This window comes from Rattus norvegicus, chromosome 1 (assembly GCF_036323735.1).
Source record: "Rattus norvegicus strain BN/NHsdMcwi chromosome 1, GRCr8, whole genome shotgun sequence".
Taxonomy (NCBI): Eukaryota; Metazoa; Chordata; class Mammalia; order Rodentia; family Muridae; genus Rattus; species Rattus norvegicus.
The window spans coordinates 213,155,352-213,167,601 of record NC_086019.1 but is presented as its reverse complement, the minus strand read 5'-3'; the positions used below and the strand labels follow the sequence as shown (position 1 = coordinate 213,167,601).

Sequence of the window (12,250 nt, the reverse complement as noted above, 5' to 3'; positions counted from 1 at the left end):
GCCTGAGCTCCTTGGAGAAAAGGCGAGAAGGTGTCATGTTAATATACTCAGTTCCTAAAGATGTATCCCTGAACATGGTTCCACAAAATCCAAACCCCTCCTTAAATTTTCCATTTGCTTGCCTTTTTGCTTTGTCTCGAGACAGTCTCATACAGCCCAGGCTGTCATCAAACTCACCAAAAATCTGAAAGGGACCTTAAAGCTCCCGATCTTCCTGCCTCCGCTTCCCAAAGGCTGGGATTAGACGCGTGCACCACCACACCTGGCTCCTTCCTTTTCCTCTACCATGGCTACATATACACCAGCGAAGTGCTGAGGAACAGACTTCCCAGAACAGGGCTGCATCTGCAGACTTGGCTCCTCCCCAGGCTGACTGAATGCTCACACCCTCGGGGACACCATCTCCAGGGCCACACTAGCTTGTGGGCAAGCACACACTCCCTCAAAGACTCCACCTCCTTGAAGGTGCACACTTGTCACACACACACACACACACACACACACACACACACGCAAAGCAATCCCTGACTTGTACAAGTAGAGACAGAAAAGCAAACACTACCGCACACACCTGCTGCGTGAAGAGCTGCCACCCTGAAATCAATGCAGAAAAATCTCTCCTCTGACCAGTCACATTAAAATGTAAGTGGCTCTCTCCTTTGTCCCCTTTAAAGCACAGCCTAGCTGCCCTCAATTCAACCTCTGTTCTTCCTCCTGCCTGTCAATGGGCTCAGCCATGCAACCTCTCACAAACTCAGGCGCTGGCAGACGCCCCAACATCTTCCTTCAAAGTCCCCACCCCATATTCTGTTCCTCCTTCAGCAAGGTTTATCCAGCCCTGTAACCTCCATCCCAAACCCAAACTGGAAAGGGCTTCCGTGTTGAAAACACAAGCCTCCCCTCCCAGTCTCGAACCTGGGAGAGACTGCCTGCCATCCAGGCCCATCACTAAAAAGGTCAATTCTTAGTCAGGAGTCTCACTCACCCTCTCATGCAACTCTGGAGATTCTGTGACAGAAAGCAACCACAATTCCCGTTCTTCTGGTCCGCTGGGTCATATAGCCTCTCTGTCCCCATCTCCCTCTTTTCCCCCTCTGGTGTTGATCCTCAAGTGGATTTCTGTCCAGGTCTCACAGATCAGTCCTCCTCACAAGACAGTGGCTACCGCCAGCAAACCCCAGCTCTTCAGAGGCCTTGTTCACTCTGATCCCTCCGCCGCTAATCTCAAAAAGCCTCACCCTCAAAAGCCGAACCCTGCCTCTGGCCACACAAGCCCCGACCCCAGGTACCAGTCCCTACTCTGTGTCTCACAGGCCCTCCCACAGCCACGGCCTCCGCACGCCCCACCTGCACGACTTTACCATCTATTCACAGGTCCCCGGCCACCAGTCCTTTCTGGACCTCACCACACAAGCCCCTCATAGTTCGTGCTAGCTTTCACCCTGACCACGCCCAGGGCCACGCCCACAGTACCCGGTTTACTCTTGAGCAGCACGGTTCCTCACGCACTTGCGCCAGTTTACTAAAACCGAATCGGGGCACCTCCGTGCAACTGTGGCGTGCTGATGTGCGTTCTCCCTCGGCCTCCCGTCCCAGCACAGGCCAGTAGGTCCCGGCCCACGCACCCTTCCGCCTCACGGCCGCACCGGGGCTCACCTTCACTGCAGAACTTGCCGCCGAAGCCAGTGTGGCTGCAGTCGCAGCCCACCTCGCCGGGGGCTAGCACGGTGCAGAGGCCGCCGTTGGCGCAGGGATTGCGTGCGGGCGCGCACAGGGGGTCGGCGGCCGCACCGCGCAGACCCTGGCTACCCAGCAGCGCCGGCGGCCGCTCGCCCAGCTTCAGGTTGGCCAGGAGGCCGCGGAAAGGCGGCTCGTACTTGACGGTGCTGAGCGTGAGCGCAGACAGGCGCACGTCGGGTGGGATGCCGCCCACGAACAGGTCGCTGGCCACCTGCATCTCGCGCCGCTTTGAGCGCACCTCGGCCGCACGGGCTTCGCCGTCCACCGCCAGCGCCGTGCGCCGCGCGTCGCGGGTCAGCAGCACCATGTGCCAGCGGTCGTCGGCCACCGGCGTGTCCAACTGCAGCGTGGCGGGCTCGGCGCAAGACAGCGTGAAGCGCAGCCGCAGGCGCCCGTCCACCAGCAGCAGCTCCAGGAAGTCGCAGTCGCCGCCGTCGTCCAGGTAGAGCAGCAGCGCGCGCGTGGCGTTGGTGCGCAGGCTGAAGCTGAGCTCGCCGGTGCTCGCCGCGCCTGCCCAGCGCGCGTAGCGAGCCCACTGCCCGGGGCCGCCGCCAAACTCCAAGCCACGGACGCCTGCCACCAGCGCCAGCAACAACAGCAGCGGCGGCAACTGGGGTGGCGGTCGCCACCGACTCCCGAGAGCCATGCCTCCGGCGGCCCCGACGCCGCCCGGCCCCCGGCCCCGCTCAGGCTTCAGAGCCGCGGGCGCATGGGGCGGGGAGGGGGCCGGGCGCCCCTCGCGCGGAGCGGGGCTCCCTCGTCGATTCACAATGCCATGGACCCAGCCGCTGGGGCTCACGTGTCCACGTCCCCGGAAGGCAACGCCGGCGACGGGGGCGGTGGAGCCCCTCCCCCGCAGCGGGCTCGGATGGAAGGTGGGGGAGGGACGCCTGCAGGGAAACAGAGAGGAAAAGTTTAATCGAGGGTTCAGATTCAAGGGGTGTCGTCGGTGTCTGGCTCTCCATCCCAAATTAGCAGGTGACCACCTGTTTCCTTTTCGCACTTTTTATTTTTTGGAGACGGTCTCATCTAGCCCAGGCTACACCCACACCCACACACTCCTTATGTAGCGGGAAATGACCTGGAATTCCTGATATCCTCCTGCCTCCACCTCTTCCTCTTTCATGTGCTGGGATTACAAGTCTGGTCCAGCACGACCAGCTCCCTTGAGGTTTTTCAGCTCGCCTTGACCTGCATAGGTGCTCCGAGAAAGAGATACCATCATCCTTGGAAGTAGTGGGGGATTAACAGTTGAGGTGGTGCTCACTATGGGCATTTATTGGTTTGAGGTGTGGACCTGAGAAAAAGTGATAGGGTAGAGTCTACACGAAATCCAATGGAGAAGCCCTCGCCTAACTAACCCTCTCTAAAGTCCAGGGGTCAGGACCAAGGCCAGTTCCTCGAGGGGCGGGGCCGAGGCGCGCTCCTCCCGCAGTTTTAACCCCAGTCACCTCTCTGAGCTTCCTAACCTCTGGGCCCAGCTCCCGCTTTCAGCCAGGGATCAGTCTCTCATCAGCTCTTGATGTTGGATAATGAAGTTGCTAAATAATTCATTGGGATTAATTAAATGCCAATTCGTCAATGGTACCACAGGGTTACCAGGCTGGTAAGGGGCAAGAGAGAAAAGCCAGTCAAGACCCAGGTATCCATCCACTCGAGAGCACGGACATCCAATTCTATACCTCCATTTCCCCTAAAGCACACTAAACCCTTTCTGGACTCCCAACCTTACTTGGTGGCCCATTGTCAAATGTGCAGTTTCCACTTGTCCAGGTCTGTCTGAAGCTAAGGGTGAGTCAGTCACCCTCAACCTCCCGCCAGACTCAGGTCCTCAGCTTCAGGACTGGTCCCTGTAACTGGGCTCCGCTTCAACACTCAGCTCCTCCAGGCCCCCCACCCAGGACTGGGGGGGGAGCTACCAGGAGGCAGGCAGGTTCATTTGCATAAAATTGCCTTTCTGAAATGATTACCCTTGTAACGGGCTGTCAGAGAGCAATTTATACCCCACGACAGGGAGGGGAATTTGCATCTCGTTAAACTCCAAGTCGTAATTATTTATATCCAACAACCCTCCTGAATATTGCATTGATTTTATTTTGGGGAGGGAGGGTGGTAAGGAGGGAGAGATGGAGGTGATGAGAAGCCTGGGAAAGAAGCAGGGAGGGGCCGGAGTTTCAGAGGAGCGGAGGACAGGTGGAGAGGAAAGAGAGGAAGGAGGAAAGCACATGAAAAGTGGTGGAGGTTGGGGCCTAATGGAGGAGAGAGGAGGGCTGGTGGGGAGAAAAGAAAAAGAAGGTTGAGAAAATTCAATTCCAAATTCAAACGGCATTTGTCAGGGCCCTGGGTCCAGGGCATTTTTACAAATGTAGTTTAACTTAATCAAGTTCCATTACTCCTGTCCACCCTTCAGGGACCCTACAGAGAAGTCTAGGGGCCTGGCCAAGGTCACACAGACACCGAACAGCATAGTAGGCTGTTCAAATCCAAGTCTGTCCAACCCCACATGCCCATGGTAGAGACCTAGAGCAGGACAGCCACAGGTGAGCTCCCAAAGAGAAGAGTGGCACGGGGGGCAGGAGGAGAACGAGAAAGCTGAGTGAAACAGCAGGCGGGGCTACACTGAAGAACCACGTTCGGGGTGTACAGGAAGGCAGGTGGCTGGGGTGGCCAATGGTCAGAGGAAAGATGGGCAGAGAGGACGTTGAAGTCCTCAGGAGTGGCCAGGCAGACAACTGAGATACAGCTGCAAAACCAGTCCCCTGTCTCAGCTCTTTCACCCCTTCTGCTGCTGCTGCCTACGCAGAATCCTATAAGATACCATGGCACTGGGGGGAACCAAAGTATCCTGACACAGCAGCCCCTAGGGCTGCTCCTTCCCAGGCAGGGAGAAGATGGCCAGGCCTGCAGCCCCCATTTCCCTGCAAACACTGTTGGTTATATATAGCGAGCCACTGCTTCTCCTCATTGGGTAATGGAGATAATTAGCATGTGCGGGCTAATTAGCCAATCAAATTAAATGCAGCACCTGCTCCCGGCCTGATTGACGCCCTCACCCCCCATACACACACATACACACACATGCACCCCCAGCCCAGGGCAGGGACAAGGAACCCTGAAGCTGGAGAACAAAAAGCTGAGGCTCCCCTTCTCCAGAAGGGGCAGTCAGAGACCCCCCAACAGCAGAGGCCCAGCCCTAGTGTCCAAAAGACTGAGCATCCCCACCTCATCTCCTCCCCTCCTCTTCCAGGGTCTCAGTCTCAGTCTGGCCCTACCTCCTCGCCTCTGCCTGCCTCTCTCCTAGCCCCCACCCCCACCTCCGGACACTATTTTGGGGAGAAAATTAATTAGCTATTGATTTCCACTGGTGGAAGGAATGAGATTGTGTGCTGTTGTCCACTCACAAACCCCCAGCTTGGGGGAGGGGTGTCTTTCCTCTGCCCCACCCCCACCCCATCCCCTGTCACACTCACAACCCAGAGACTCAGGCCTCTAGGGCAGTAGCAGAGGAAAAAGCCTGAGGAAAGTATCTTGTTCTGTGCATCCAGTAAAGAAGTTGAAGGAGGATGGATGGATAGGGTAGGGGAGGTAGGTGGGGAGGATTCCAGAGGCTACCAAGGAGGGGCTTGGGTCCTAAGAGCTAAAGACAGATTATCTGGCTGCAGGGGCGGGGGGGGGGCAGAATGGTTGAGAGTCCAGAAAGGAGGGTGACTCCAGTTAGTCTGGAGTAGGGTGGGGGAGAGGGAGAGAGGATAGAGAACAGCCAGGTGCGAGCGCCTGTGTGGAGGCAGCTGCTAGGGGCAGAAGCTGGGTTCGTGTTGAACCTCTAGGGAGAGTAAGGACCGGGTCTGGCTTGCACACCCTCCATGCGTATTGTTCATTCTCCTCATGGCTCTGCAATTGAGGCCTCCTGACTCTGCACCAGGGTCAAGCAAAAGGAAGCCCAGCCCTCCTGGAGTCCCCTCTCTGGGGACTCAGGGACCCTTGGGACAGCTTCAGGCTTGCAAGGAGGCAGAAACAACCCTGAGAGAGCAAAGCAGACACCTGGGTCCTTTCCACTCCACCTCATTCCACGGTGCCGGGGACACCTGCTGCTCTTGGCTACTCTCTGCAGCCTTGCCTTCAGTGGGGCCAGGCTTCTGCTGGCTCTACCTCCAAACTCCTCTACTCCTAGTGTACAGGGGTTCCTGGATATGACAGTCTTCCTCAGGCCTCAGCAACAACTCAGACTCCAGCGATCTACCCCACTGCCTTGAACAACTACATCAAGGTAAAAGTGTTGAGGAAGTTGTACAAGAAGGCAAGACCCCTCTCCTGAGCTTTGAACCCACAGTATCCAGGCACTGTCTCCCCAAGACCCATGCTTTTGTTCCAATATCAAGGACACTGGCCAAAATATCCCCCAGGAGCCCTTGCCTACTCACAGATGTCATTGCCGTCCACTGCCGGTACCTTTTGGCCAAAGGCCATTGGCCCTCTGGGGAGTTGACCTTTCCCATGGCATCCCAAGATTCAGCATCCTGACATCACCCTAGCACCCCTAGCCACAGATAGACTCGGGCGAGTGGTGTAGTACAGGGAGAGCTGGGGTGGGGTGATTCTGGTGTTCTTGGGGCCTCTGTCAACCCCTCCTGATGACAGTGTCCACTCATCCTGCTGAGACACCTCCATCTCCTTACAGCCAGGCCTGCTCCATTGTAGCATGTGAACTGCAACGTTTTTGGGTTCCTTGCTCTGTAAGTTACCAGGTTGAACCCTTGAGACACCACCCGATGCCTCCTCCTGGCCCTAAGAAGCTGTGTCACCACCCATGATAACAAAGCTGAGGGCAGGGTCACTGGCACAGAGATTGAGTCTTCTGGTCTCCCTTGAATGTTGTATTACCCACAGGCCACCAGGCAGTGTCTGAGGCCCCCAAGCCCACCTGCCTTTATTCTGGCCTTCACCATGGACAGACTCCAAACCCACCTCAAGACTATGCCATTTGCGGAGTTCAGTCCATCTTTTCCCTACAGGGAAGCAGAGACTGGGCTGAGAATGTGGCTCAGCACTTAAGAGAGGGGCAGAGAGTGCCCAGCGTTGACACAGAAGAATAAGACTAGAGCAGAGTTCACTAGCCTCTTATTCTAAATGCTCCCACTGGGCCAGCCGATCCTGACCAACTGGGCCCTCCTGCCAGAGCTCCATAATTCCCGGTGCAGACTGAGCAAAACAGATACCAGTTCCATGCCCATCCTGGCCAGCAGCCTTCTCCCAGCATCCGTCCGGCTAGCTCTCTGGCCACCCCCACATACATGCATGCATACATACACGCATGCATGCACGCACGCTCGCACACACCCCCAGCCTTATGAATGCCAGCCTCTCTCTGGTTCTCCTCTCTTCATGCCAGCTGGGAGAGAGACAGCCGGGGCCTCCCCCAGGCGCCAGGGAGGAAGAACTGGGTTTACACACATTCTGGTGGCCCCAGAAGGCAGCCCACGGACAGGTGGGAGAAGTGCGTGTTTTGAGGGGGAAGGATTTGGCTCAAGCTCTAAAGAAATTTGCCAGAGGTCCAAGCCACGAAACAGTGGAGTAGGCCGCCTCAGAGGGGTGGGGAATGAGTTCCCTGTCTGAGGAGGTGTGTAAGCTGAGGAGGGATGACTGCTATTCAGAGACTCTGGGCGTAGGAAGGGGGTGGCTCCTGAGTCATAACAAGGGGATGTCAGACAGTGTGGTCCAAGGTACCCTTGGGTTCATAATGGTCTCTAAGGACACTTTTCCCACTAAAGTCCCAGGCAGGACTGACAGCATCCACAGGCTACAAACAGTTCTTGTGTTCTTCCCTACTCTCCTTTCTAGCCCTGGTGACCTAGGGAAGACAGGAGAAGATCCAGACAGACAGACATCCAAGTCACAGTCTCAAAGCAGGCCAGACAGAGTGTGCATGGTCAGAGCTCAGGAGCCCAGCTTCTAATGCCAGCTACACCTCTATCAACCTGCGTGGCCTTTGTCAAGGTACTTAGCCTCTTTGAGCTCCTATTTCTTTCAGAATAATAAGAGCATTGTCACCATCAGGAGATGTGTAAGAGTGCAGCATGGCTGAGATTTCTGAAGTGTGGGAAAGTGTGTGTTGTGTTAATGATTACTTCTAGAACGTCTCAGCCTTTTACAGCTTGCAGTGTTGCATGTGTCTGGTATTTACTTTAATCCTTGCCAGGGCCTTAAAGAACTCCCCTAACAAGGGGAGTAAGCAAAGTGGATCTTAGTGAGCTTCCCTTTTACAAGAGATGGGGCCACACAGGGTGGCACTGCTAAGTGACAGGGCTGAGACAGTCTCCGGTTTGAGTCTGCCTTGCCTCTGGGACCTTCTCCATTCTCTTAAATACTTCACTTTGCCTAGGAAGAAGGGAGAAAGGAAGAAGAGACCTTCCAGGTGAGCACAGCATGCAAGGTGGTGTCTGCGTGCCTAGAGACAAACAGCAAGGGCCAGAGGACAGGAATGGCAGCTGGAAGTGTGTGTGTGGCAAGGCTGCTGCCAGTTGGGTAGAGCTGTACAGTGGTTGGGTTGGGGACTGAGGTGCAGTGAATGGCTTGATAGAATGGGGGCTGGAACACAAGTATATGGACCCCTGGGGTGAGCGCTGGGAGGGGAGAGCAGAGACATCATTCCTATGCCTTACAGAGCTGGGGCACACAGACCTGTAAGAGTGTACCCCAGTGATGCAGAAGGGACAGGTGGCTTCCAGGGGTGGCCTCATGAGTAAGCCTGAAGTGGTTGGAATGCTCTTGAAGGTGTCTGACAGGTGTGTGTGCATGCATGGGTAGAAAAGGATATAATAATGATTAAAAAACAAACAAAACAAACAGACAAACAAACAAACAAAAAAACCTGTTTCTGGGCCAGCAGGATGGCTCAGGGAGTTTCCACACCTGACTAAGTTTGCTCCTCAGTTATCTACATGGTAGAAATAGAAAACCAAATTCTGCAAGCTGTCCTCTGACCCCTACATATGTGCCAGGATGTGCGTGCATGCACACACACACACACACACACACACACACACACACAGGAATAAATGAATGTAAAAACATATTTGAACACCTATCACTGACTAGGAACTTTCCAAGGGCCTGAAAAATACACCAGGTTAAAAAGTTCACACTGAGGCACACAGTAGGTGCCTACTAAGTACAATTGCGGCTACTATGATTATAGCCATCGAAATCCTCTCAGCCAGTCCCTAAGACATGTCTCAGACATGGGTGTGGGAACATACCCCTTTTACAGATAAGGAAAACGAGGATCAGTGGTGGGCAAGGAACGGGCCATGAAGCCTCCCCCTCATCCACCCGTGTTAAACGATGGCAGTGGCAGAGAATGACAGAAAGGCGTGCACTGCTGAATAAACCTCAGCGAGTCCACAGGTCTGTCAGTGTGGAAGCGGCCAGGACAGAACTACACCAACAGATGGAACCACAAGGGGTGGGTGGTGTGTGAGGACACATTTCTGGGAGTCCCCGTGGGGGCTGAGCGGGAGCTTGAATTGAAGGGACGGACATTACGTCTCCAGTGTCGGTCAGGCAGAGAGCTTTGTGTGGGGCACAAATGCTGGGGACAACACTAAAGGCTCTGGAGAAGGCCAAAGCTGCCGTGGAGTGACTGTGGTCACAATCAGGTAGGAGTAGGTTTAAAAGCTTTCTGGAAGAACATTAATGATAACAGAGTGACAGAGAAGGAACTTAGGAGGGAGTCATGGGGTCCGGGTCAAGGCAGAGAGGATGTGACCACCTTGTGCCCTAGCGCACACACATACAGACCTGAAGCACAATGCTTAAGACCCAGACTAGCATGTGGTGCATGTGATGTGGCAGAGAGGTTGGTGTGTCTGGGAAATGTGTCGGCGTGGGCATGTATACCCAGGAGAGGTGGCAGTGCATGCCAGGAGGGCAAGTGGGCCTGAGGAGTCTGTGAGCCTGAGTTCATGAACAGTGACAGACGCTGGCAGTGCTTTGTCAGGAGACCTGGGGACAATCAGGGGCTCTGTGTGTGCTGTGTGCTGAAGTAAGGCTCCTGGAGGAGGTCTCTGAGGCAGGCAGGAGGTGGCAGTCTCTCTGGGCGGGGAGCGTGGGTGGTTTGCTGCCAGAGAGTTGTATTGTAGACGCAGGTGTGTGTGCCTGTGTAGGTGTGTGTCTGGGTGAGTGCCACCAAGTGTGTGGATCAGTGTCAGGATGTCTGTGTCACTGGCAAGGGTGGACAGAAAAGAATGGAGCAGCTGAACCCGAGTAAAGGCTGAGCCTGGAGAGACATGGAGGTCCCCAGTGGCTATTCCAGAGCCCTGTCCCTTCGTCTCAGGAGTAGCTGTCATGTGGATTCAACCAAGGAACAGCTCTGGAGCAGCCACTGCCAGCTGATCAGTCCCACCCACCCCTGTGCGGCTGAGGAAGGGAGGAATCCAGCACACTTCCCTCAGCAAAGGTAAGGGGCCTCCCACCCAGACCCTTTCCCCCAGCTACAGAAGGAAGTTGCTCTGGCTCTGACATATCCGCCTCTGAGCTATCCCCAGGTTTGGAGTCGGGAGCTGAGACCTGAGTAGCCAAAGCACCCACAAAGCAAAAGGCCCTCCGTGTAGTTAACGGACTAGCCAGTCTCCCCTCCCCTCCTTTTTCTTCCTGCTCCCTTCTCTCTTTCTCCTTTTCTAACAGAAGACAGAGAATAAAAAGCTCTCCCCCAGAAGGAACACCCAGACACTGAGAAGGTGGACAAGAGGGAGGGGCAGGGATGACTGGAAGGTCCTTGCCTACCCCACCCACCCACAATATGTGCAAAGAACGAGGGTGCACGAAAGCCGGAAGTAGTCAAGGGGGCTGGAGACCCAAGACCCACTCCCTCAGATTTTCTAGAATATTATGGAGCTGGGCACCCTTTTACTGTGGAGCACCAAGAAACTATCCCTCCCATCCCTGACGGTTCATTAAGGCTCTGAATGCCTCCTAGGACTCAAGAGGGGGTAACAGCAAAGGCAACTGTAACAGCCCAACAGCCCCCCACAAATCCAATTTTACCTCCAGGAGCCAACCTGGGGTCCTTGTGCTCATACTCCATCCCAAAGAACCCAGGCATAAACTGTCCCTTCCTCTGAGGGAGAAGGCTGGAGCATGAGAAATAGTCCCCTACCTCTTTGGGGTGGGGGATAAGCCCAGGGCCCTGAAGGTTCCTCTACCCCTCCAGTACTCAGTGATCAGAACCCTACCACTGCCCTCAAGTATATTCTCACCCAAGCAGAGCCTCCTCCTACTGGTTTCCCTCTCTGTCACCCCCAGCTTTCCCCAGCAAGCTTCTCTCCTCTCCCTCAGGCCCCCCATCTTGTCCAGCTCTTCCCCGTCAGACTCATCTATGCCTAGAGCATCTTGGCATCTTCCCCTCTGCTCCCTCCTGATAACCTCCTCTCCCCTTGGCTACCATCCCCCAGTAGTCTTTTCTTCAGTGGTTGCCCCCAGACCTCCCTCTCCACTTCCCAAACCGCTCTCCAGCCTGCCTGCTCTCCCACTAAGACAGTGTTTCTCCCCTGCAGACCCTTCAGACCACAACAGCTCGCAGCCTCTCTGGTCCATCACTGCTTCCAGCTGCCAGGACCAGCATAGACTGGGACCTCTCCCTGCCGCCCCCCCCCCCATTTCAGAACCCTTCTCACAGCCCTATGAATGTCCCTCCTTCAGACCCCATCCCTTCCCCCATCGACCCTCCCTCACCACCTTGCATTCGCCCCAGCTCAGGGCTAATGCCCCTTCCACAGGGAGTCCCCCAACCTCCCCCAGCGGCTTCACCTCCTCGCTGTCACCCAGCCAGCCCTCTCTGCTCGGCGCCCCCGCCCCCCAATCCGTCCTTTCTGCATCCGCCGCCCCCTCCGACCTGCTCCCCTCCCCCGATTGGCTCCCGCCCCCCACCCGTCTCCGCCGCAGCCCCCCCCCATACCTGGTTCTGGGGGCGCCAGGAGCTGAAGGGTGGGGATCCGAGCCTCGAGACCGCTGGGTCTACGGCAGGTAACAGATCCGGGACCAGCGGTATCGTCCGCCTCGCGCCTCCTGGTCCCTGCCGCGTCCCCGCCCGCCCCGCCGCGGTGCCGCTCGGAGGAGGATGCTCTGAGAGTCAGGGCGGCTGCTCCCGCCGCCGCATCCCTGCAACACCGACTGACGGCAGCATCAGCACCCGGGCCCGCCCCCCAAGCACACGCATTGGACCACGCAACACTGACGGACGAGTGGCACGGCCAATGCAAAGGTGCAGAAGCCGCCAGTCCCGCGGCTCCATGACCCGCCTCCCTCCTCCGCGAGGACCCAGGCGTCCCGGCCCCAGGGCATCCGAACCCTTCTCCACTCTCAGGACCTTTGCCCGGACGTCCAGGCTTTTTAACCCAGCAGGTGTTCTCCCCAGCCGACGGGTCTTAGGGACCTAGGTGCCCTAGCCCCCCTCCCCTTGGTTGGGTTGTTGGATCCCACACCCACCCGCCCCTGCCGGTGGGTCCCGAAGATA

The 12,250-nt window shown here is 56.3% G+C and overlaps 1 protein-coding gene across 23 annotated transcripts in view; it reads right to left on the bottom strand.

The window, feature by feature from the left end:
- The window catches only part of Nrxn2 (neurexin 2), a 115,854-nt gene extending 103,925 nt beyond the window's left edge, over positions 1–11,929 (bottom strand). For 12 of the 23 annotated variants that reach the window (XM_017588661.3, XM_063264586.1, XM_017588670.3 and 9 more), the window contains exons 1-2: positions 11,693–11,912; positions 1,657–2,630 (exon numbers count right to left, since the gene is read on the bottom strand). In XM_017588661.3, the coding sequence (XP_017444150.1) occupies positions 1,657–2,386 (730 nt within the window). In that variant the 5' untranslated portion in view covers positions 2,387–2,630; positions 11,693–11,912. Of the gene's footprint in view, positions 1–1,656; positions 2,631–11,692 lie in introns of all 23 variants that reach the window. The other 11 variants (XM_017588667.3, XM_008760057.4, XM_008760058.4 and 8 more) reach the window with 3 other exon arrangements.
- Between the last annotated feature and the right edge of the window lie 321 nt (positions 11,930–12,250).